The sequence below is a fragment of the Ylistrum balloti genome, unplaced genomic scaffold (genome assembly GCF_031769215.1).
Source record: "Ylistrum balloti isolate Yb309-2 unplaced genomic scaffold, AGI_CSIRO_Ybal_v1 Utg369802, whole genome shotgun sequence".
Taxonomy (NCBI): Eukaryota; Metazoa; Mollusca; class Bivalvia; order Pectinida; family Pectinidae; genus Ylistrum; species Ylistrum balloti.
Genome location: NW_026781979.1, coordinates 1313378 through 1339747, shown reverse-complemented (window position 1 = coordinate 1339747; position 26370 = coordinate 1313378). Strand labels below are relative to the sequence as shown.

General features: G+C 32.6%; 1 protein-coding gene across 4 annotated transcripts; it reads left to right on the top strand.

Annotated features, from left to right (window-relative positions):
* Positions 1 to 1699: 1699 nt before the first annotated feature.
* Positions 1700 to 25643, top strand: LOC132544606 (poly(A)-specific ribonuclease PARN-like). 4 transcript variants are annotated; one of them, XR_009554004.1, is made up of 22 exons: positions 1700 to 1718; positions 2621 to 2698; positions 4543 to 4616; positions 5729 to 5796; positions 6659 to 6740; positions 7834 to 7894; positions 8441 to 8621; positions 9253 to 9357; positions 10087 to 10213; positions 10656 to 10712; positions 11139 to 11216; positions 13236 to 13279; positions 13883 to 13925; positions 14848 to 14923; positions 15322 to 15432; positions 15986 to 16055; positions 16490 to 16545; positions 17079 to 17165; positions 17429 to 17503; positions 17817 to 17971; positions 20948 to 21057; positions 25445 to 25532. XR_009554004.1 is itself a non-coding variant. In XM_060208226.1 (22 exons), exons 1-22 carry the CDS (start codon positions 1700 to 1702, stop codon positions 25489 to 25491), a joined length of 1809 nt encoding a protein of 602 aa, XP_060064209.1. In that variant the 3' UTR covers positions 25492 to 25643. The 4 variants fall into 4 exon arrangements, 3 of the variants coding, with proteins under 3 accessions (XP_060064209.1, XP_060064208.1, XP_060064210.1); XM_060208226.1 differs by having other exon boundaries at positions 17817 to 17976; positions 25445 to 25643; XM_060208225.1 differs by having other exon boundaries at positions 17817 to 17976; positions 20927 to 21057; positions 25445 to 25643.
* Positions 25644 to 26370: the final 727 nt, after the last annotated feature.

The following is a 26370-nucleotide window of genomic DNA, read 5'->3' as shown; positions in this document are numbered from 1 at the left end:
TTAACTTTCACAGCCCAATATTACAATCCAATAGGTTCAATTGTTTGTAATTTTCTTTGCTGGGTATGTTGCTTCGTGAACAGTTAGGGTCATTTTCAGACGGGGTCTAAGAGAGCTGCTGGTGGCTTCCTCACTGAACAACATACAGGAGGCCCGTCCCATACCATCCAGAGCAATAAAAGTAATGTGTCTTGCCCATGGACACAATCACAACAGCACAGACATGTTCATACCCAGCTTCCTGAAAAACACATCCGCGACACAGAGGGACCACCAACCCATACACAGGTATGCAAGTCCTAGCTATAGCAGAAAAGATTGGAATGTCCTTTTATTACCTCAGAGGTTACCCATGTCTCCAGGTTTAGGTGGCTACATGTCTATTCATATGTATCAGGATTACCCAAACATTATTATGCTAAAACAGTATGTTGATATCCAAGGAGTAAATCTAGGGATCACAAGCCACTTTTTTAGTTCTTTTATGTCATCCTTTTAAGTACATCTTGATCACATTTCATCTTAGTTTCTCTTGCCTCAATATTTTAGTTATCAATCTGTGTTTTTCTTCAAACAGTGTATATGTTATCAGAACATAATTCTGGTCTGTCTAGATATAGCTATCCAAGGTAGATTTTAACACTATCCATCTTGAAGGTTGTTATAATGGTGCATACTACATATCAATGTTTTTCAATTTTTTATTGGAGCAGACATGAACAAATCAAATATATGACTAGTCCTTTTAGGTAATTGGAAATGATGCAAGCTGAATGTCCTTCTTTAATCATGCAATATATCACTGAAGTGTGAAGTAACTACATGTTAGAAAGTAGTCACATATACCACAATGTAATAATTTGTAATCTTTATTTCACCACATACCATAGATACAATACTTCATTTGCGGTCATATAGAAATGTTATCAGAAGAGATGAGATTATTTATTTGATATATTGGATTCTAACTGTAAGTACACTCTCTCAAATAATTGAAAAGAATTTCATCCGAACACATTGAAGATTTACATATCTATTTCTGTATTGGACCTTTTCAATTTCCTGCTCCAGACACGATAGCTATTTTTCATTTCCAATATGTTAACGTTACCATATCAATAATTGATGAAAATGCATAAAATGAACTTACAACAAATTCAAAACAGTTTCAACGAGGCAGTCATTACCAGACGTTAAATTTCGCTTTCAACGTGGCAGGTTTTACTTTTGAAAAAAAAGTCATAGCCATATCAACAAGATATTTATAACTAATACCATGGGGAAACCCCCAGCTCCTTACCTTTACTGTAGATCTGTTTTTGCAATAGTAAATTCTCTAATTTCCGGATATCTTTTCTAAAGTATTATGATAAGCGTGCAGTAAGTACCTGTTTTCCAATAAATCTTTGGCGAATATGATATATATATATATATTGTTTACAGCAATGCGAACATGAGACGTGTGTTTTCCCAGCTGCACGTAAACACCTACAAGTCAAATCGAAACAATCGTCCCTTACATCTAACAAAATTACATTTTGTGACATATGATATATTGTTTTTGGCATTGACTATGTAAAATTTTATAAACATTTGTTTAGTAATTTTACTATCTATCCTACTAATTTCTGATAGCTTAAAAATATTTCGCATTGTAAAGTTGAACAACATATTTCTTATGTCTTAAGCGGCTGGGAAAATGGAGATCACACGAAAAAGTGGGTAATTTGATTGTGGCACATTGTCGAGTGATGAAATGCGTAATATCTTCAAAATTGGAAATAATTGTTGCAATGCTGAAATTTAAAATCCTCCTATTAGCGATTTTTTAGATACATCCATTGCGTTCTCTTTGACAAGCCTAGATTGCATTCATAAATTAAAGCTTGTCATTTCGTCCCTTAGCTCAGTCCTAGCTCCAGACTATGAAGGAAAGCAGTGGTCACAAGTAATATGATAATTTGAAGAAAAAATAATGATTCTACAATGTTAATTTTATGTAATAGTAGTATAAACAATAATAATATCCAAAATTTGATTCTTTGTTTAATATTACTTGTTTTAATAATAATTCCTTTGAAAATTAATCATGTTCTATAATCAATCCAGATTCTAATAGGTGTATTAGGTAGAGGCACGTGACATTTATGTGATATATATATAAACATCTGCTATTATTAAGTTTCATATGTTTACTGCTGATAACACCGTTTTTGTATGAGTGACAAATCTGAAATTTCCACAAGTTGATTGGCGCTCATGCTTACCACTGTCTGATTTGAACATAATATTGTTGGCGTGGAAGAAATAAACATTTTTCTTAAACAAAATAATTTTTTAATCACTCTAAAATTTCCACATGATGCCATTTTCCACATAAACAGCAAATCATGGCAACTAGGACTAATTATGACAAGGCATTTTTAGAAGAACTTACGGGAGGAATTGTAAAGTTGGATGAGTTAAAGAAAAAAAAATTGATAAAAAGACAATTATATGACCATTTTAATATCACACCTCAAATCAACCCTTGGGCTCTGATATCAGGACTCTTGGGCTGTAATCTGTTATTATCAAAATGTTGACGATTGTGTTTTGTCACATCATTTTCATGTTTCAGATTTTAAACAGATGCTGAATTTTGTCACAGAGTCCATCAATGATGCTGACTTTTTGTCTGTCGATGGGGAATTCACAGGTATACACAGAAAATTGTCAGTATATTTATATGTATTGCATAATAAAGTATCAAAAGGTTACTGCTATGCTTGTGAAAATAATGCTCAGTAATATTGGAAAGTCCCTATATGGGTGTCAGTGTAACAGAAGTCATTATTCATTTAAGTGACTCAGCATGGATAAAATCTTGGGACCTGTGGTTAACCAGTCTTTTTTACACTTAACCTATCAAGCAAAAAATAAGTTCTCTCAAATCAAGCAGTTTAATTTGTACTTTACATTACACAAGAAAACTTTTTCTTCAGTTTGCCTAAAGGCCTCTGATTAAGATATATAGTGAACCATATGTGGATCATTAATATAACCCCTCCTCTTCCCCTTACAAACATAAACATATATTCTGGTCTGGTCTGGAATTACAGAAGCTTCTGTAGACAAATTGTCAAAAGCTCAAAAATGTGCTGCCAAATTGATTTTAGAGAAATCATATGATGCTCCTTTAGCAGAAATGTTTAAAGTTTTGAAATTGATGCCAATTCAAAATTATTTCAAGCTCAAAAAGTCAATTATGACATAAATGGTAAGGTATCACAACATCTTTCCAGTGATTTTATTTTGGCTGACAATGTTCATCAGCAGTTTACAAGGAAGGTATCCATTAAAAATATATTTGTTTCAAATCACTGGACATCTTATTCGAAACATGTTATGTATTTGGTTGTCAGGAATGGAACAAACTTCAAAATGAAAAGTCGTAATCAACTAATTTCTAGATTTTCTTTCCAATACCAGTAATGTTTTACTGTATGCTATATTGGCTATTAGCATATAATTGTCAATTTCTACACTTTACTATATTAGTATGTATATATAATAGACAAATTGTCCTTTAATAATAAAAAAACAATTTGCACAAACTTTTGTGCATTCTGTGATATTCATAATCATGTAATTGTGAAAAATGTATGAAAATCTTATAATCCTGTTGTGAACAATCATGTATTTTAACATATACCATGTTTTACTAACAAGAGGACCCTGTGGAAGATTAGACTTGGCTAAACAGGTTCTTAAATCCTCATGAAAAATTTGAAGGATTTCAGTATACGAAAGTAGGTTAAATTATTTCACATGCAGGAATGTTATTGTAAAAGCATTTACGAAAGTGTTTTAAGATCTTAAGTGGAATTGTTAAGGAAACAAATGTTTTTTTCCTTGGTAGAGAATTAAAAAATCAAATATACAGGTTAGACAAACCCAATAGACAGTACTGTTTTTTACAGCTTGGTTTGGATTAAATTGAAATGTGTTATACTTGGCTGCACATGCACATTTATAGTATTTGGTACAGTAATATTGACTGTATTTGTTAACAACTGTAGCTGCTGCTGCACTGAAAATATTGATATCATTCTAGAGTTAATGAACCAATATGAAATAGTCGATAGAACATCAGATTGATTCATTTGAATGATACATATTTTTGATATAAATAGATTTACATTTGTGTGAATAGAAAGAATTTATTTTTTTTTATCAAATTTCTGATCAACTTTGTTAGAAATGTAAAATATGAAATGGAAATAATTCCTTGGAAATTATACAGTGTGATAAAAGTTTTCACACATAGATAAAATAAATATATATAACTACAATGTTTAAGTTAACTTTTCAATGACTACATTTTAATATGTCCTGTCAAAAGACACTGACATGCATTTTTGATTTCTAAAAAATGAATAAAATGACAGCTTAAGGCATCAGTAAGCTTTGAAATGATTTTTTACAATAAAAGAATATTGAAATGTTCGTGTGCATATTTCAGTTTTATCACATTTGTTTACCGATATGCTTTTTGTTAAGGGTTGGATGCAAAAAATGGAGGTCATGCCATGCCATTTGATACACCAGAAGTACGCTACCAGCGAGTGAGACAGGTATTTACATAAGATACTGTAGGTGCATTTCATGTAAAATAGATATCTATATTTCAAATTTTCCAGTACATGTGTCTATCACCATTTATGTACAGTTTTTCTGGAAATCCCTTGCTCTTCCACTGAAAACTTCATATGTTGTTAAAGCAAATTACTTACTCTTTCTAAATGTAGAGTTTATATGGGAAGAAGTATAACGTTACACATATGATTAATGTGTCTGAGAGTCTATTTTAAATGTTTCTCATATAAAAATATTATTTTGTACTGAACTGAAACTGCAATAGCAGTCTGTGAGCTATTTACCAGCTATTATCTTTTTTCTGGATAGTTACAATGTACTCAGGGGTCCGGAAAAGCACTCGTCCAGTCGTCATGGACGTGTGAAAATTGTCTCAGACAACCAGATTTATCTTTGTCAGTCGTCCGTCGGACGAGTATTTTTTCCAATGATATTAATGTTACAAATTTCAATAAAAATGTAAAGAGAATTTAAAACAAAGAAACGTGTTTATGGTACTTCGAAAACAACATATTCCAGTCTGCACTCTAACTTTTGATTACACTGGAACTCCCATGATGTCAAATATAGCATTTGGAATACCTTAGTCATTTTCCTGCGGTCATAATGATGTCAGGAGCTCTCGGGCAGTACAAACATGTACCGGTCTGTATTTAGCAGCACCTAGTCAATGGGATGTAAACAAACACTATTGCTAGGCCTAAGTCATGCACAATGTTTGACACAAAGCAGCCATCACTGCATAGTTTTTTCACTAAAATTTTAAATAAAAATAGAAAAAAAGTCACATGTCACATCCTCGCTGATTAAGTCGCCTTTTCATACCTGAATTTGGACGAGTAAATTTCCAATCCAGACAAGTAAATTTTTCAGCCCACTAGTCCTGTGCCTAGTGGTTTAAAATATTTTTTCAGACCCCTGTGTACTGTTCATATACAGTAAGGATATGTATCGATATGAAGAGATTTACCATGGTAGGAATACACAGATTTTGTAATACATCAGATATTAAATCAAACTTATCATACATTAGGAATGAATGTTGAAATGTTTGATATAATGTATACAGAAATTTTGTTTTGTTATTCAGGGTACATGTGATTTCCTACTTCTGCAGTTTGGTGTTTGTACCTTTCATTATAATGAAGAAAAATCATTGTAAGTAAAACCTATTGATGAGAAATTCATTTCATATTAATTTGTAAATCAACATGTAATGGTGGTAAAATACTAGCCACAATATACCACTCGGCTAGAGAGAACTTCTCTTTAGCTTCAGCAGTTGAGCTTCAGACTAGTAAACCTGAGGCACAGGGTATTGTATCCTAGCGAAGACATTGAAGGTCATAACCTCCATTGTGTATTTAAACCAGGTTTTGGATTAGATCAACAGTGATACAATTCACACTTACAGAAGATTTCATAGCCAAGATTTTTGTTTCGTACACTATTTAGTGAAATTTCTATACGGCTTGATTTACAGTTAATTTCAATTTTATGCCAGAATAGCTAAATTGTTATAAATACAATGTTCCTAACATTTATGTGTGATGACATAAAGTTTCTTTTAGATGTGATTGTGTCTAAGTTAATCATTAAACAAACATACACTGCCACTGATTATGGAATAATGCAGCTAATCACATTAGTCCTTGTATAATTACCTGTATGATGTCACAAAGTTATGTATCCATAGTGTCTAAATGTTTACCAAACAGTTGTAACCATCATCTTCAGCTGCAAAATTGTACTTCAGAGCTTACAAATGTCCTGATGACGGCCACATAGTGGTCGGAACATGTTGATGACATCTATATCACAATAAAGAAGATGATTGTTCTTGAAAAGCCTTCATTTCTACTTTTTAGATGAAATAGCTTATATTAGTAAGTTGAAGTAAATTTATGTATTGTCTCATGTGTTAATTATTTTTTGTTGTATGTTTAACATAAATAATAGCAGTTGCAGCTGCTCTTATGTACAGCAAATGTACATTTAAATGTTTTTTATAACATTACAGGTATAAAGCCAGGCCATTTAATTTCTACATTTTCCCTCGTCCTTATTCACGATCCGGTCCTGATGTCCGCTTCTTGTGTCAGGTATATATATTCATTATACCCCCATCATAGAGTGGGGAAAGGGTATGTACAAAAATTGTAGTAATCACTATGTCGTCAATAGGTGCAAATATTATGTACACTTGGACAGAGTTACTCAATATTTACATTAAAGCATTACTTTATTAAGTTCTGCAGCTGATTAGGTGGTACTTGGTAGTGTTCATTGGTCAAGGTTAAAGGTCCAAAGGCAACCTTAACTACATATGGAATAAAAGTATTGAGTTAAAATTTCTCGGGAATCTCTCAACAGATAATCAATCAATAACTTACAGGTGTAAGGTCAAATGTCTTCTTAAACTATTCAATATCAAGACATCATTATGGATGGTTCCATCTAATTTGATAGATGCAGGTTGACCCCTCATGTCACCAGAACACTAACATTCATTTGAGATAGATACAGTCACTGAAACAGAAAACCTGACACCAACCAACTAATATAAGATCAAATTCATATTGTGAATGTTAAAGGTTATTTAAGCAAATGCAATACCCAATTAATGGAAATATTACTTATTTCAAGCAATAATATTTGTATTAGCATTATTCACTCATTGATACAGGTATTGATTGATTGGTATTGCATCACAATATTTTGAAGAAGTATATAGATTAACACTATGAATACTTGGTGCAAGTTAAGGATGAGTTCCTTATGTGATGCTAGTATTAATCACAAGTTTTGGTATTGATGCAGTCTGCCCTTTATAAACATCTTGTTTGATATTTTCATTATTCAGATTCTTCTTTATACCCCAATAATAATACATAATGTAACTAATTTATTAATAGCATCACTTAATAGTGAAATGTTCAATTTGTCTGAGATCTTGTGATTTTTTTTTTAGAGTTCATAACAAACCATTTCAGACTTCCTGAAACACACTCTATTACAAGCAAAGATTACATGATATGAAGTTTTGGAAGTTTTTATATTTGCAAGCTTTGGCAAGTAAAAATTGAAACTACAATATTAGTTTCATAAAATCTAATCATTATGAAATGAAATGAAATTCAAGAAACTTTTATCACATAACAAAGAAAAGTAATCTGTATTATGTTTCTTTTGTAGAGTTCAAGTATAGAGTTTCTGGTATCTCAAGGATTTGATTTTAACAAGGCCTTTAAAGATGGTGAGATTGGTGCATTTTAAGTACAAAATCAGGTTTTTAAAAGTGTTTAGTCTCTGTAAAAATAAGAAAGGAATACATACAAGAATATTACTGAATGATATACGTTACAGTCATATCACATCTGATTTTTGTAATGGATTCTAAATATTACATAATGCTATTCATATATATATTGTTAATTGATTGTTTATTTAATGCCAGTTATTCTAAGTTTTGATGGGGAAAAAATCAGAATGGTTTTCTGAAAAACTGAATATTTTTTATCTTCCCACAAATGCAAGAAAGACTGGTGAAGCTTGTCAAATGACACCTGTCATATCATACAATTGGTGAAATGTTCACAATGCACACACTTCACTACACATCCAAATTTGCAGTTATTACTATTTCTGATAATTAGGCATCATTTGTTCACCTGAATTTATCTGTGTGGATCGGCATTTGCTGTTAATTTGATCACATTTTTGAAATTGCTTTAACATTGGATTAATTACTTAGTAGTGAATGCCAGTTCTGAATTTTGTACCTGAGATATATCTATTACAGGTATATCGTACCTGACCCCTGGTGACGAAGCTAATCTTCGAGAGGCATTACATCAGAAACACCAGCAATTCTCACAGTTCTCGTCTCCAGCTTTTGTCACTCCAGATGGGGTCTCTCAGGGGACATCAAAAGGGCCAGTCAGCATTCCAGATGAACAGAAGGAATTTATCAAAGAAATTTGGTAATATCATCTTTGCATATTATAAAAGAAAAAAGTGTATGATATACCTGTAGATTATTGTTGTGTATGCAAACTAGTACTGTGAGATCAATTGAAAACTTACTTATAGACCTAGCTTAAATTGTAAGTCACTGACATTATAATCATGAGTAACTAACAAGTACTGCTGTATCATATAGCAAAATTAGGTCACTGTGGCCCACATGACATCTAATGGCAATCATTTTGAAATTGCTTCTTCTGTTTGTGATGTTTTTTTCTGTTTTTTTTTTTTTTTTTGTCAACTGATTAAATCTTTTTTGAAGAAGATCTTAGCATCGATTATTTCTAACAAAGTGGACCATCAGCTGTTCGACTGGTCATTGTAAATTTCTTGTATATTTGTATTTACTCTGTTCATTTTGACTGTTTTGTTGGACCATATCACAACTTAAGTTTAGTTAATAAGTTTATTGTTAACAGTAGGGAACAATTAATTCATCCCAAGTACTTCAAATCCTATCACCCAATAAAAAGACTTGCATTAGAAAGAAGTACAAGGAAAAGGATTTGGTCGATGTGAATGTATCCCACAGCAGATGTTTGAAGGGACATTTTATTGTTCATTGACAGATGCTTGTATTTGTTGCAGTGAAAAAGTTTCTGATTTTGTTGAAAAATCTACTGAGGACAAACTGAGTCTACCATCCTGTAATGGGTTCCAGAGAAAATTGATTTACCAGTCTTTACGAGCTCAGTAAGTACAAAATGAGAAAAAACTGGTGAAATGACCTAATGATATCTGATTTACCAGTCGTAATAAACATTACAAAAAATGTAGTTTTGAGAATAAGTCTTTAAAGAAAGATTTGTTCTTGCCTTTTCCAAATACATACATTTAGAGTATTCCATCTTCAGAGTCAACATATCAGTAAAGTTTTAGATGGAGTACTTTTTTCTCACCAAAACAACTCCTAAAACGTAAGTGGCTCACATGACTGTATGAAACGAGGTGGGGCAGTTGCTTCATATGTTTACAGTTGGTATAGGGAAAGAAGTATTTTATTGGAAGTGCTAGCCCATTTACAAAACAATGTATACCTTTGTATACCTCTGGTGCAACACACAGGAACTTCCATATGTGGAGGTATTAGTCAGGCAGCTAGTATTTATGATGAGAGGCTTCTCCTAAGAAGCTTTTGTATCATAGTGTCATTTGATAATTTCTCCTAATTACATCTACATGCTCTGTACATAGATATTGTCCTGGTATGATAGAATAGTCTAGATTTCAATCATTTGTATATCTTATATAGTTTGTTTGTACACAAGAGAAGGGGAATTCAGTTGAATTTTGTTTTGACATTTTGTACTCTTATCATATTTTGTAAATTGCTATATCCATGGTTTTGTGTTACCACAGTTGTTTAGAATTCTAGAATTTGTCAGATATTGTTATACATCATTAACACTGAGTGGCGTTCAGGTTTCTATCAGGTATACACTTGGAGACACAGACAGACGAGAAGAAGGAACGGCACATTGTTGTAACTAGAATAAAGAGTGAGGAAGACATGAAGAGACGAGAGGCTGAGAAACAGGCTGCAGAGGTGGTAAGTATGATACTTTAAATAGAATTGCCTCCCTGGATATAAGGAACGAATTATTGTTGTATAAGTTTTATTAAATATACATATATAGAACTCAAATTGCAATAGAATATCACTAGACACTGTTTGATTGAAAACCCTACAATCGCTGTGTCAAATAACTCATCAGCTTCAAACAGACACAACTACAAATGCTTAAATATTGTTTTTGAATGATGACTTCCTTGTAGATTTTAGAGTACATTTATAAATAGATATCTATTTTGCTACACTATTGCCGATGTGCTAAGTATACTTATTAGTGTTGCTTTTCTATTGATATATGTGATAGTAAGTGGTTTAATCCAACTATTGAAGTTATTTTAATCAAATTGCATTTGTGTATAATACTTTTACTATACTGCACTCCGATCAGACCAATAAAGAAAGTTCTTGTTTATTTAAGACTGATTTAGACAATGCTGTTGGCTTCACCAAGGTCATCCGTACAATATCTCAATCTGTAAGTAATGTTACAAAAAAAATGATAAGAAATCTTTGTTATGGTTAGTTTCTAGAATTTGAATTTTGTACTCTGAAATTTTGGTACAATTTTATCAGGTTTAATAATGGAGCATGTTTCTTAGACTTTCTTAGACTGTCATATTGATACCATGATAAATGGAACAGTCAGATAGGAGTAACATCAATTATAAATGAACATGATAAATAGAACATTCAAAGAGGAGTTGCATGAATTATGAATGAACTGTTTGTAACACAGAAACAACAACAAATATCAACATATGAACATGATCATAATCAAATATCAAATTCAATAAAACCAAGGCAAAATATAAGCAAAAGAAAAACTTACTCAGAGAATCCTAAACAAGTGCAAGGAAGATAAGACCAGGTGTTTCAGACATTGTGATACATTTGTCTTCAGGGTAAGCTGGTAGTAGGACACAACATGATGCTGGACCTCATTCATATACTGCACCAGTTCTTCTACCCACTACCAGAGGTATGGTTCTATTACTCATCTTATTTTGCTTTCTGTCCTTTTATAAGACAAGAGCTCCACTTAACTGACCATATCTTGTCATCACCCTTGGGATATGTTTTGGCAAAAGGTTCTCAGGTTTAACAGCCATTTGATTGGTTCTATTTCTGAAATCTGAACAATCACTGGGTTGATATTGATTATTTCTGAATAAAACAAAGTTACATCCAAATCAAGGCAAGTCTATTTTCTGATATGCTGTCATTTGATTATTGATTCTCTGTCTATTAGATGATTCTGTACTAGTTTCCAGACTAGTCAGCATTTATCTACAATATATTGACTCATACAGAGAGTTATTTCTGTCGGAACCTGTTACAAGAATGCAGAGAAGATACATAAGATTTATACATGTAGCTAGAGCTAAGCCTTTGTATTTTGAAGGTGTAGATTTATTGAAATTGACTGTACACTACTGGTATTGTATCAATGACAGTGATATAACGGCCATTTACTGGGGTTCAGTTATTTTAGTAATACTGCAGTTTTTCATAGTTGTCAAGTTTTCTAATTATTTGAATAATTTTTTTAGAATATCTTTAATCAATAATCGCCTAAGATGGAAGGCAAAAAGACTAGTCACAGGATGCATGAGTAAGACTGAGAGTGTCCATTACACAGTAGAATGGACAGACACATATCACCAAGATAAGTGGTTCTTAACAATGGCCAGATCCCTTAACATGCTCAAATAGCTATCAGTAAGGCTGAGAGTGTCCATTACACAGTAGAATGGACAGACACATATCACCAAGATAAGTGGTTCTTAACAATGGCCAGATCCCATAACATGCTCAAATAGCTATCAGTAAGGCTGAGAGTGTCCATTACACAGTAGAATGGACAGACACATATCACCAAGATAAGTGGTTCTTAACAATGGCCTAATCCCTTAACATGCCCAAATAACTATCAGTAAGGCTGAGAGTGTCCATTACACAGTAGAATGGACAGACACATATCACCAAGATAAGTGGTTCTTAACAATGGCCAGATCCCTTAACATGCTCAAATAGCTATCAGTAAGACTGAGAGTGTCCATTACACAGTAGAATGGACAGACACATATCACCAAGATAAGTGGTTATTAACAATGGCCAGATCCCTTAACATGCTCAAATAGCTGTCAGTAAGACTGAGAGTGTCCATTACACAGTAGAATGGACAGACACATATCACCAAGATAAGTGGTTCTTAACAATGGCCAGATCCCTTAACATGCTCAAATAGCTATCAGTAAGGCTGAGAGTGTCCATTACACAGTAGAATGGACAGACACATATCACCAAGATAAGTGGTTATTAACAATGGCCAGATCCCTTAACATGCTCAAATAGCTATCAGTAAGGCTGAGAGTGTCCATTACACAGTAGAATGGACAGACACATATCACCAAGATAAGTGGTTATTAACAATGGCCAGATCCCTTAACATGCTCAAATAGCTATCAGTAAGGCTGAGAGTGTCCATTACACAGTAGAATGGACAGACACATATCACCAAGATATGTGGTTCTTAACAATGGCCTAATCCCTTAACATGCCCAAATAACTATCAGTAAGGCTGAGAGTGTCCATTACACAGTAGAATGGACACAAGTCCCAAGACAAGTGGTCCTTAAGAGGGGCTTTAATGAGTAACGGTAACTTTGAGAGTGTCCATTGCATCAGTGGAATGGACAGAGACAAGGAAGAATGGGCCTTAACAGGCTAGAATAAGTATTGGTAAACTGGGTGTCCATTAGACCAGAAGAATGGATAGACACAAGTCATCAGAAAGAGTGGGCCTTAACAGGGGATGCAAATGTAATTACGACTATTAATCTGAGGTGGTTGTCAACAGGGACTATATATAGTTGGTAACTATTGGTAAAGTCTCATTGTTGTAATCCAAAATAAGTTTAAGTGATGATATTGATCAGTTGGAGTTGATGTCAGGAAGGATTTTTTGTTTGATGGTTTATATTAATTGTTTTTTCAGAGTTATGAAGAGTTCAAGGATATGTCCATGTCTGCATTTCCTAAGTAAGTTGTGACCATTCTCCTCTTGGTGTGATATGTATAAAACAACGGAATTCCATCTACTGAAGGCGTATTTATATAGATCTTTGAATGAATGTGTTCACAGACTGTCAATGTTTTTACGTCTGTGTTCCTCAAGGTTTTTTTTAAAGAAGCTAGGATAATTGAAAAAAAAATCTGGTAGTATTAAATAATAATGTATATGAACTAGGAGTATATTTTGTCTGTAAATCTGAGGGCATCATCATTTTAATTAATTAGAGTGAAACTAAAATTGACTTCTATGTCTTGATGTTTTCATGATCACCTTTATTTTGGCTATTTCAGACACTAATCATTTAAGCTGATAAGAGATTTTCCAATGTAAAAGAAAATGAAGAATTTGAAAATGTTAATGCAGTTAATAATAAGTTTGAAATAGTTCACAGGTTTGATAGACATACTTTAACTTCATTGTCACAGAGGAACTTTTTATCATGGTGTGACACATGTGGCAGTCATGGCAGTGTATTTGTCACATCATTGTAGATTTTCATTTAAAAGTATGTTCATTTGGTAATGGATTCAATGGTCAGTAAGTGACATGTAGATTATTCTTGGTTACAGATTGTTAGACACTAAACTTATGGCTAGTACAAGTCCCTTCAAGGTGAGTGTACATTGATGAAGTGTAAGTTTGATGTTCCTGTAAGCTGGTACTTGTATTAATAAGAACTGTTCTAGGAAAGAATCTATCCCACCCCAGAACTCTTTGATATTCTGAAGCAATATCACGCATTAAATTTAGAATTTTAAAAGCAATATGCAGAAATATGAATCATCAACATTTTTGTATTTTATGTGGGAGTGAAGGTGGAGGAGGAGGGGACAGCTTATAGTATAATCCATGTTCATCCATCTTGTTCCTTTCCATCATGCCTGTTACTGTCCGAATTAACGTCACATCCTGAGAACATCTAAATATATTGGATTCATTGATTCATATTTGCCAAGTAACTATTATGATATCATAGCATTATATTCTACGCCTGATCAGATTCTGGTCTACTTAGAAATAGGGCGTTCATCTCATAGGCATTCTCTAGGTTTTTAATTTTCAATTTTGAGACTGTATTTGCTTTTCATGGTTGGATAGACATTACAATTTGATTAACCCTTCTTACATTATTGGAACAAAAATATTTCTCAGCAAAATGATAGAATCATACGATATATCTTCTCTTTAAAGAATAAGCATTATCTAAACATTTCAAATCAATATCTTGATCAAATATTGGTAAAAATAACGTTCAAATGCAACGAAGCATCACTTAAATACATACAAATTAGATAACTTCACAATGGAATTGATTATAAGGTTTTTCCCATCATGAACTGTTCAAGACTATGACCAGATATCAGATGGCTAGAGGTTAGCAACACCGCAGATCTACAAAAAATATATCTTGTCAGTAAATGTATAGATTTGAATACAAAATTTCAACCTTACAGTATTAATCTATTCATATCATCATGATATTTGAAAATTAGTCTGTTGGCAGTATTTGATTATATTGTGTTGATGTCCTCAGGACAGAATCATGAATACAGGTCTGTCTGATCTACAGAAGATCCTGGAGTTCAAACCCTTCCAGAAGCCTCAGGTTGGTAGGTAGAGTAACTATTTATTTTATAATCTGTACAAGCTATTGTCAGTGACAATTTCAAATATTTCTATGGCAAGCTGATGCATGGTTTAAATGCAGGAAATGACTTATTTTTTTATTGAATAGTTCATCACAGAAATAAGTACTACAAGGGTTCTTGTGCTTGTTATCAAAGTGTCTGAAGATTATTGATTAAAGTAAAGTTGAAGCTTAACATTTTCCCATAAAATGAGACTGCATATTTGTATTTCTGGTTTTTTTTGTTGTTGCATTTAGAGATTAGTTATCATGCCTTCCTACAACTCTTGTTCAAAGTACATGTCATAGATCTATGATTTGCTTTTAGTCTTTTGAAATTTGAACATATAATTACAAATGGTTTTTTTTGTTTACTTAAAGAAATAGAAGAAAAGTTCAACAAATATACAACAGAGAAGGGACCGCTCCATGAAGCAGGTTATGATGCTTACCTGACTGGAATATGTTTCATCTGCATGTCTAACTTCTTAGGTTAGTAAAAGCTTTGGTGATATACATATTACAAGGTCATACTGCAACCAAATATGACACTTTTTGATGACTCTCAAATCCTGTTTTACATATCACTGAAAAGAAACAGCAAGGCACACATGGTATACCACAACTTACAAAGTTGATGGTGAAAAATCACTTAATAGTACAACAGTTGATATAAACCAAAGAGACTTGAATTTGTGCTTCTAACTATCTAACTTATTCTCATATTGAATAATGATAAAGTATCTGCGATATTTGGATCCTGAATCAACAATATTTCTGACTCAGGAATGTATTTATATATTTTACAAGACAACTGACTTAATTTACACATGTACTCTGAAGGCAACATTTAATAAGGATATAACGCATCATGTATCTTCTATATGTTATTTATATAAAATAAAAGATGTTTTCCATTTTCCTAAATACCCTTTGGTTTTCAGTGAATTATCTATGCAATAAGGTGCTTACTAAATTTTGAGAAATACATTTTAAGAAGGAATTAAATGATATGTCATAGAACCTCTCTTGTTTGATGTGACAGGTACTTTCCAGAATCCGTCCCAAAATATTGTTCCACCTTCCTCGCCACTCATCCAGCCATTCATAAACAAGTAAGCCTGCCACATCTCTGCAATGTATTCTATTGAAAAAGACAAGTTACTCAGTCTAACCCAGCTGTGACTGAAATATTGTTTTAGCTAAAATCCTAACTAATAATTAAGTAAACTAGGTATTCATGGTAGAGATAATTCAGTTGGTGGACTCAAAGATATTGGGTTTTTTTTATTTGAAGTCTCAGGTTGGTTTGACATGCATGTATTAACAAATATAATAGATCTTTCTAACCTATTAAAAGGAAAGGACAACAAAATATTGAATCAATTAAGTACCAATTAAGCAGTTGACAACATTGTGTTCATTGTCAGCTCTGTTTGAGAAAATTTTGTTCTGTTTTTCTATGTACATATTTTAGAATCTTGTCACTTCTTCTGTTATATCTGTTTCATCTCTTTTTATTTTTTGTACTGATTTTATATTTTAATAGACTCTTCCTGATGCGAGTTCATGATATCCCTTATCTTAACCTAGCTGGCAAGGATTGTAAGTAGTATTATCTCCCTTGGACTATAGTCTCTGTTGTGGTAAGAGGGCTTGTCAGACCGGTTTGTCTCTATTGTGAATGTGATATTTTATGCAGAAATTGCAACCAATCTGTACACATTTGAAATACATGCCTTGAAAGTCTTGTCAGAAAGTAAAACTTAAGATAAAAATGTTGGTCCATATTTCATAAACAAAGAACCCTCAGCTGCTACACCAAAATGTAAAGTGTTCATAGAAAGTTGTTGTTGAATTTTCTGGCACTTGTACATAGTAATAAAAGAATAATACCTCAAGTCACAACAATACATGTGTATATAACATGAATCAAGAAACGCATATTTATCATAGGCTAAGCTTTTAGGATTTCTTCTTATCGAATCTAGTTTAAGATTTTTTTATTTTAGATTTTGAGATGTTTTTTTGTTTGAACATCAAGAATATGTTAAGTAATACCTGGTCATAAAAATACTAATTGAATTACACACTGCTGTTAAGTGTAGATGAAATTATGGACACCATTTCTGTTACAGTGACTCCAAACAGGGACCATGTATTCCACTTAACATTTCCTAAAGAGTGGAAGACAAGCGACCTCATACACTTATTCTCTCCCTTTGGTCAGTACTGCACAGGATGTCATTAATCAAAACAATAATGGCTTCATTAATTTATTGTACTTTTGTTTGACTGCAAAGAAATGGTCAACATTTTCTCTCTGTTTGCTTGTCAGTTTTAATCCTAAGATAGTTATCATCAGTTTCAAATAATGCAGTCAAATTGAAACATTTGAAGAAAGCATCCTCTCTATTTTACAATATATAAAGTTGCTTGCATATTTCAATGCATTTCGTTGTAGTATTGTAACTGATTTGATAAATAGGTGGCTCACAGATATTCTGGCTAGATGACACATCAGCATTCGCATCACTTTATTTGAAAGAAGAGGCACAAAAAGGTAACTACATGCAAATCCTCAGATTTTGAGGGCGTGGCATGGGATGGGAAGTGGTTAACACATTAACTTCGGTGACATTTTGTGGATTACATGATTGAATAAAAAATACAAAATAATGACCTGTTAACTTTGACAAATGAAATATCAGGAATTTTTGATGATACTATATTTACTCATCATTTGAATGAAAAATTTACCCAGTATTAATAACATGAAGTGTGATACTTTGGAAATATATCAGAGATAACAAAATTTGCATTCGAACAAGAAAAATATTACCATAACCATACTCATTACTCTGTTATTTCAACAGTTTTGCAGAACCTGTGTAAAAGCGGAACAGTATACACTATCAAGACCTACCATCAATACCAGCACAGTGAGAGTGGAAATCAAGCGCTGTCACGCAAACGACCGACACCCAGCACAGAAAATAACGTCCCAAATAAGAAAAGAAAGTCTCTAAATGTTGAGTAGGTTTCTTTTACAATTTGTTAATTGTTCAAATTTCTAACCTCTTTATGATTAAAATTGTGCTGTAATCTTTTCTATTTGTTTAGGGTAGTCATTAAAGTGACTAATTATATTGCCTTTTGTCCATTGTTTTGTAGATATTGTCACATTTTGACTTCTCAGATTATATGTCAGATTTTTAATGAAACTTGTGGCACTCATTAACAAATATCTGCATTTCAATTAAGATGTTCAAGTACTTGTTCTCACTATTGGGTGGGAAGCCATGACAATGAAATTTTATTAAGTTTACTTAAGAATCTGTATTTAATTAACAAGAGAATTTAGGGTGTTTAAAAAAGAATGTGTCTAACTTGCATGTTTCATTCAAACGCATACAGTTATACATGTATGTAATAGGTGTTGATAAGGACCAATAGAATAACACAAAGCATGTGTATTAACGCTTGTAATTTTTGCATGTGATATTAACTGCTGTATAGAGCAACATAACTTTGATATGTTTTGGAATGCTTATAAACTATGTTTTCTACATTTTGTTATCCCCTGCCCAACTAAGACGGGAGTTCCATCTGTCTGTCCTTCTGTCCATTCTTCTGCATGTCCTTTTGTCCATCTGGATGCTGCTTTCGGCATAATATCTTTTGAAGGACTGGTCAGATTTTTATGAAATTTGGTTGGTACACTTGTTACCTTAATACCTTTCCCAAGTTCGATTAACAGCAAATTCACCTGATTTGCTGACTTCTTTTATCACTCTTGGATGCTGTTTTCTGTATGATATCTTTAGAAGGACTGGTCAGATTTAGATGAAACATGGTTGGTATACTTGTTACCTTAATCCCTTGTTCAAGTTTGATTATTGACATATTCTGCGCATATTTAATAAGGCTGCTGTGAGCTGATTTGCTGAAATCTTTCAGCATGTTTACTGAATGCTTTCCACGTGTTATCTTTTGAAGGAATAAATGAATTATGTTGAGACTTGGTAGACGTATTTAATAATCTCCTCATTGAAGTTTGATCAACCATGAAACAGTCTTGGAGACTGCTTTCCACATTTCTTTCAAAGGAATGATAAAGTTTTTGATGAGATAAGAGACTATAAACATATCTCTTACCGATTGGGGTATTTAGAGGCCACAAAATCATGGTAGAAGAAGAATGATGATAAGAAACAGAACAATAACAATAGGTCTTTTTCATCAGTAGGTAAAAAGCCCTCATAAACCTATGATAGTGAATCTCCAAAATGTTTTTAGAAGTCTAATGTTTGAAGTGATATTGCACTATCACCGGTTATAATTTGTTTTACTGATAGTAACTTTCCTTCAATTTTATATATCTGACTATTAGATGCTGTATTGTATTTTATCAATGTGTACAAACCATTTTACTATTTTGTCATACTTGATCGGTAATAGAATCATTGAATGATCCAGCATTAGTGAAATTAAGTGGCAAATATTCTATCATTACCATTGGGTATAAGAATACAAAGGTATGATAATCTGATTTTAATATTCAAAGTATTATGCTACTAAATTGTTATTACATTGATCACTTTCAACGGAATTTTAAACTGAACATAAACAAGAAATGGTTTCAATACTTTAGTTTTCCATGTTGCTCACTGTAAATGTATATATTTTACAAATGAAGATGGGCAGGGGATCTTAATGACTAATGTAGTTTGGCTTAAGTAGTTAATATGCTGTCAGGGCTTTTTCTGGGTGAAATTGAAAAGAGGCCCTTGGGTGAAACTGGGAAAAATTGACAGATCAGCAAAATATTTCTATCAACAAGGACCCTCAACAAAAATTAACATTAGGAATAAAAAAAATGCCCCTACCCATAACAGCCCTTTCATCAAAGTGAATTGTGTTTGCTTGACAATAATTCATTTTTCAAGCAGGTTGTCAACAAACTCAAACAACAACCTTCACTTTACATTTTCTTTTTTGTCTGAAGATTTATTTTGGTCATAGATATGCTAATAAGGTTCAAATAGGAATCACCATCACACATGGGCAAAAAATTCTGAAATTATGGAATAAGGCCCTATATGGACCTCTGGGGCACCCCAGAGAAAGCCTCTGCTTAATATGCTTAGCAGTCAGATATGTTGTAATTATTGTGTTTTGAGCTTGTGGCTTCATTATCAAAATATATTAATCTGTATTTAGCCTTATTAACCAAGCGTATGTCGACAAAGTGCATAGTAGCACAACGTATTAGAAATCTAGGAGTGAAATTTCAGTCACTACTCTCTATTATCTTCATAACGTAATCTCCATTAACTAGTCATTTATTTATACACCAAAATGTAAATTGTACTTGACAACAAACTGACTTGTTGTTATACTTACACTTCATGTACACTAAGATAAAATAATCAAGAGGTAATACATGATAGTGAAATGTTTTAGCAACAGATAATTAAAGTCTTAAGTGTACAGATGTGAATCACGATAAGGCTGCCCATATAGATGGCCAGGTAGCAGCTGTTTCTTTCCTTTTGTTGTCTATTTCATGGAAGAATAGCATGTACAATAGACGTGTAAACTAATCGATTTCATATTTCTGTAATTTGATAGACATTTTGTATATTATTGACTCCTTGATATACTTTTCTAAACAAATCAACCTGTCAGGTAAATTGTCATTCTGTGTTCTATAAAGGTTATTGTATGGTCATTTATCTGATGACAAGAGAGTGGTCACTGAAATTTCAGGGTTTTAGCTTTTGTCCTATATGAAACACTATGTAAACTATTTTCATCCTTTATGTATCCAACAAGGCTTGCTTCTATCCACCTTTTGCGTTATTCTTTGATGAAAGCTGAATGAATTAACAAGGCTTCAGTACATGTTTGATAATGTATGTGCTTGCATGTGTTGTGCGGTAGGCTTAGTAGTAATTGTCCATTGTAATGTCCTTCACTGCAGAGCTGCCCCCTTTGTATCTAGGTCAATCACGCCTCCAATACCAGAGGAAAATACAGAGAACATGGATGAACCAAATGGAAAGGATGCAAACAACATTAAAGCTATGGAAACAGAAAGTAGCAATGTTAAAGGTATTTTCTTATTTGATCATTTTAGTTAACATCTCACATTCCATCTATGTATTGAAGAGGTATACAGTTATCCATTTTTGTCAGATGCAGTCCCATTCCTTCAATTCTTGTCCTGTCCTGTCATTGTCTTCACTGTAGCAAGATCATTTATATTTCAATGAATTTTAATAAAACTTTACGCAAAGGTCATTGATGACAATACCTTGATCTTATTACTGGATTTCAAAGTCACTATTACTATGATTGATTATAGCCAATCATGAACCAATTGAGTGGTATCACTTCATTTCTTAAGAGAATTTGATGAAACATTAAACAACAATTATATAAACATCATATACAAGATTATTTTTAAAGTTTCAAAGCTTAAATTTACTGTTACTGTTTATCAAAGAAAACCGTCAACCAGTTCAGAAATATCACTCCAGTGCCATTATTTCTTAAATCTAGTTGTAAGAATAACAAGGATAAGATCATGTTCAGAATCAAAGTCACCGTTAACTTTTTAGGAAATCTTTATCAGTTCCAGGGAATTGATTCCTCAAAGTATTTGATTTTGATCAAAATTTACACAAATTTTAAAGTATTTTAAACACGTTTCATGGTCACCACTACTATTCCTTGAAAAGTTAAACAGAAATACTGAAACTATAGGTGCATGGGAGTAGAATAATTTTGAATGATTGATATCTTCCTTATATTTTGTAGTTAAAATGAAATAAATTAGAAAAAGTCAAACATTTATAAATGAAGTAATAAAATGAAATCAGATGTTCAACTTTCAGTTAAATGAATTGTAAAAATGTTTGTTTTACTTTTGAAGAGAAATTTCTTCAGCAATTAAAAAAAAAAAAAAAAACATTGTACAATTGTCTTTACACCTGAAAGAGATTTAGATGTAACAAATAATAAGAAGATTGATTTGTCAGGTGGTGATTCAGTAAAGCACTTGCCTTTCACTTGGGGTCTGGGGTTCAATGCCCTTAATGGATGTGAAAAGGTATGGTGTCGCTTGCTTGACCTTTAGGGTCTGGGGTTCAATGACCTTAATGGATGTGAAAAGGTATGGTGTTGCTTGTTTGACCACTAGGGTTTTCCCCAAGATATTTGGTTTCGCAAACCATAAGACCCCTCGTATGCTTCCATCCACACCTGCAAAGGTGATGAATATAAGTTGGAATAACTCGTTTTGTCTTGAGCATCACTTTGCCTGCTTTTAAACTAGGATATTGAAACAAGATGTATATATTAGTCATACAAAAACAAGATTGCAATGTAGCAAAGTCAGGGCCCATGACCCCTAAGTACAGAGTTATTGGTCGTTGTTGGAATTTTGTGTCATGAGCGTAGATTTGCTTGCATTAAAACTAAGATAATCATACTTGGTGTATACGTTGGGCATACTAAGATAATGTGCAGTGTACCAAGTCAGGACCTGTATCTCATTAATTACAGAGTTATTACCCTTTTTTTTAATTTTGTGTCTTAAGCACAACTTTAAAATTGCTTGCATTTAAGGTAGAATAATGAAACTTGCGGTATACATTGATCATACAAAGACAAAGTGCAGTGGACCAATGTTAATGCCTGCAATCCCTTTATTTAAGTGTTATTGCCATTTGTTGGAATTTCGGAATAGGATCTTTACTTACCCAGCATGTAAACTAGGATATTGAAACTCCATGTAAACATAAGCCACACAAAAGAAAGGTGTAGAGTAGACAAGTCAGGTTCCATGACCTCGCAGTTCAGTGTTTTTGCTCTTTGTTGAAAATATATTGTTCAGAACCATCCTCATATGACCCTGAATGTTGATGTTCCCTTAGACACCCACTTTTATTTGACTTTGACTGTTGGCATCCACGTAAAATCATCCTCATATGACCCTGAATGTTGATGTTCCCTTGGACACTTTTGCTTTAATGACTGAAGCTGTTGATATCTCCACAGGCATCTGTCCTCATATGACCCTGACTTGCTGTTCCTTTAGACACCCATCTTCTATATGACTTTGACTGTTGGCATACACATAGAACCATCCTCATATGACCCTGACTTGCTGTTCCTTTAGACACCCATCTTCTATATGACTTTGCCTGTTGACATACACATAGAACCATCCTCATATGACCCTTACTGTTGATATTCCCTTTAATGACTGCAGCTGTTGATATCTCCATAGACACCTGTCCTCATATGATCCAGGCTGTTGGCATTCATATGAACACTTGTCCTCATATGACCCAACTGTTCCAAGGACATAAAGTCACATACCAAATTGATAAGGGATGGAATACACAGAAGAAAACAAAACACTTTGCAAATTTTCCCATTTTGTCTTTCAAAGATAGCGTAACTATTGACCATGATATTAAATAGAATCATATCTATTATCATAATGACTATTGGGTTTTGATCATATGATGTTAAATTTTATAAAGTTAAACATGACTTAGACATTGAAAATGTTTTGTACTTACCACTTTCAAGTGACAATGCACTTGTTACATTTTCCTTGTAAATTGGAAACAAAATCCATTAAGTGATTTGAAGCCTTTGATTATTTTTTTATTATTCTTCTTAAAAAGGATATTAAAAAAAATTGTGGTGATGAAAAAGGAAGGAATGTATTCCAAAGATTTGGAGGTATATTTGTTATAAAATCATTCCTGGTAAAAATGTTAAATCCATATCAGATTGTATTGGTAAGTATGTCTAATACATGAATTATTATTTATTATTTTTCCACTTTTTGTATGTCAAACTCCTGGATATCTGTTATATCTTATGTAAAACCGTTTGTCATTAGTCTAAAAAAATCATATGTTGTGACAGATTTTAATCAATTTACACCTGTCTTTATCTTGTAGAAGAGCATGTTCACTATTGCAAAGTAGGAAAACAGAAAATATGAAATAAGATGAAAATAATATCACCTGTCCATTTCAGTTAATCTTTATCATTACTTTAGCTGCTGCAGTAAATATCCACAAATACTAAGCAAGCAGGAAACAGTTAATTTGCAATTTTCCTGAAATTATGGAAAATGTTTGAGATATACAGGTAAAGCAGATTAGTTATGAAAAATACTCTCATACAGGTATATTTACCTATAAACTACATAACATTCGCAGTAACAGTAGAGAAATAAAAATTGTGTTAACAAATTATATGGAGACACTAAGAAAATTTCGCTTTCTGTAAAGCTAGTTTTTGGTCTTTAGACACAGATTTGAGACTGCCCAATAGTGATCTCAAACACAATGCAAAAATATTATTCTAAGAAATATGAAGCCTCTGACAAAATGAAGCCTCACATTGTCTTCTTCAATATCACAAGACAAATTTAATCAGGTTTTATTTTTAAAAATTTTATTTGAAACATTTGTAATCGGGTGATTTAATAAACAAAAAAAGTCACTTGAGAAAATAAGTTCACAGGCCTGGTCAGCTTTTGACAGTATGTACTACATAATTGATCTCAGGAAAATTGTAGGAGCCTTTGTTCAGATTAACTTTATTAATACTATAATAAAGATGTAATTATGTTCTTCTTGTGTGACTTATTCAAACATTTTAGATATATTGCTTTGATTGAGTAAATATTGGCAATATGCTTAATTCAGTGGAGTTTCTTTATGGTTTCAAATTACATTTCTTGCTGAGTCTTCGGTTTTGAAAGATCAGATATTTACAGGTGCATTACATTGGCATTGTGATGAGATATTTTACAGGATGTGGTTTAGATGCAAGCAAACCTGTGTATTGTTCAATACGCCACCAAGTGCTTTTATCTTGCACACCTACACACATGCATTTTTTTGGGTCAGACCACAAAATTTTGTCATCATTTTTTGAAGGCCAGAGCCCTTGTACAAACATATTACTCCCACATGGATGCATCTTTGAATATTATGAGTATTAAGAAGTAAAATCAAAAAGACTATGAATGTTCATTTTGACAATGACATGAAAAGATAAGTTTAGTATGAGTTTCATCTTCAAAGTGTACAATGTGAAAACATTGAAAAATTCACCAATCTTACAATTCAGTGTTTTATTGATAGTGTGCCATTCAGATAAGGTTGTTAAAGATATATATATATATATATCCAAATTCATTAGATTTTTTATGCTATGGTCGAAATTGTCTATGAACAAGATGACTGACAGACAGAAATCTTTGAATTTTTGACTCACAGTATGCATATGTGTCAAAAAGTACTGGATGGATCTTTTATCATATTTTGCTGAATATTTGTTTTCCACATGGAGCAAAGTTACCATATTATTAATTGACTTTATTGAATGATACAAATGTTTGTGTACAGAACCATTGAGGTTAAAACGGGTTTTTTAACTTTTTTTTTTATTGTTGGGATTTCAGATAAAAAGAAAGAGGAGCAAATGTTTGTGGAACCAGAGGTTTGGTGAATGTGACTTTTGACCAGGAATAAAAATAAAGTGCTAAAGACTAATAATGGTGAATTTCACTATGTGATGTTGATTGATGGAAATGTTGCAATATTTTCACGATTACCTTGTATAATGAAATATCGTTATGAAATAAATCAAGTAAATTTGTCTGACTGGTTCTTGTATTGTGGATATAAAAAACTGTTTGTATATTTTTAAAACTCTCAAATTAGATGTTTATGAAATCATAAAATCTAGTATTTGTGTCTTCTTTCATTCACAGATTCAGGATTGTTGTTTGTTGTGTATGTGTGTGGGCGAGGGGAAAGGGGGTTGTGAAGTCATAGTTTGTGATTCTTATTTATAAATCACAGCATGTAGTAAAACAAGTTGAAAATGACATACCCTTGTTTGAAATGTATTGTTAATATACTATGTTTTGAGTTCAAATTGAGATTCATTGAACAGCCACTGTGTCCTCCCACACACTTGATCTGGTTCAGTTTTAGATCAGTACAGATGACCTTAAAACCCATATCTTTGATTTTGTGGTTTACTGCATCAACCACCCACTTGCATGTATGTGTCATATGTAAGCTGTATTATACCTTGAGCAGATATTTATCAATATCCTTGGTCTGTTGAATGAAAATTTTAATGAAAGCAGTAGTATTCTTATTTTAAATAGAATATTTCATTATAACAAAATATATAAGAACAGACTGCAATTAGAGGTCATGTTTTGAAAAATGATGTTGTAATATGTCTCAAATAATTGTTTCTTTTGACCATTTATTGTCCAAAACAATTATTTATGAATTTGTGATGAAGTTTTGTGTAATGATTTCAGTCCAAGATAAAGTAGGTGTATGATAATAGATGGCCCATTCTTCTCTA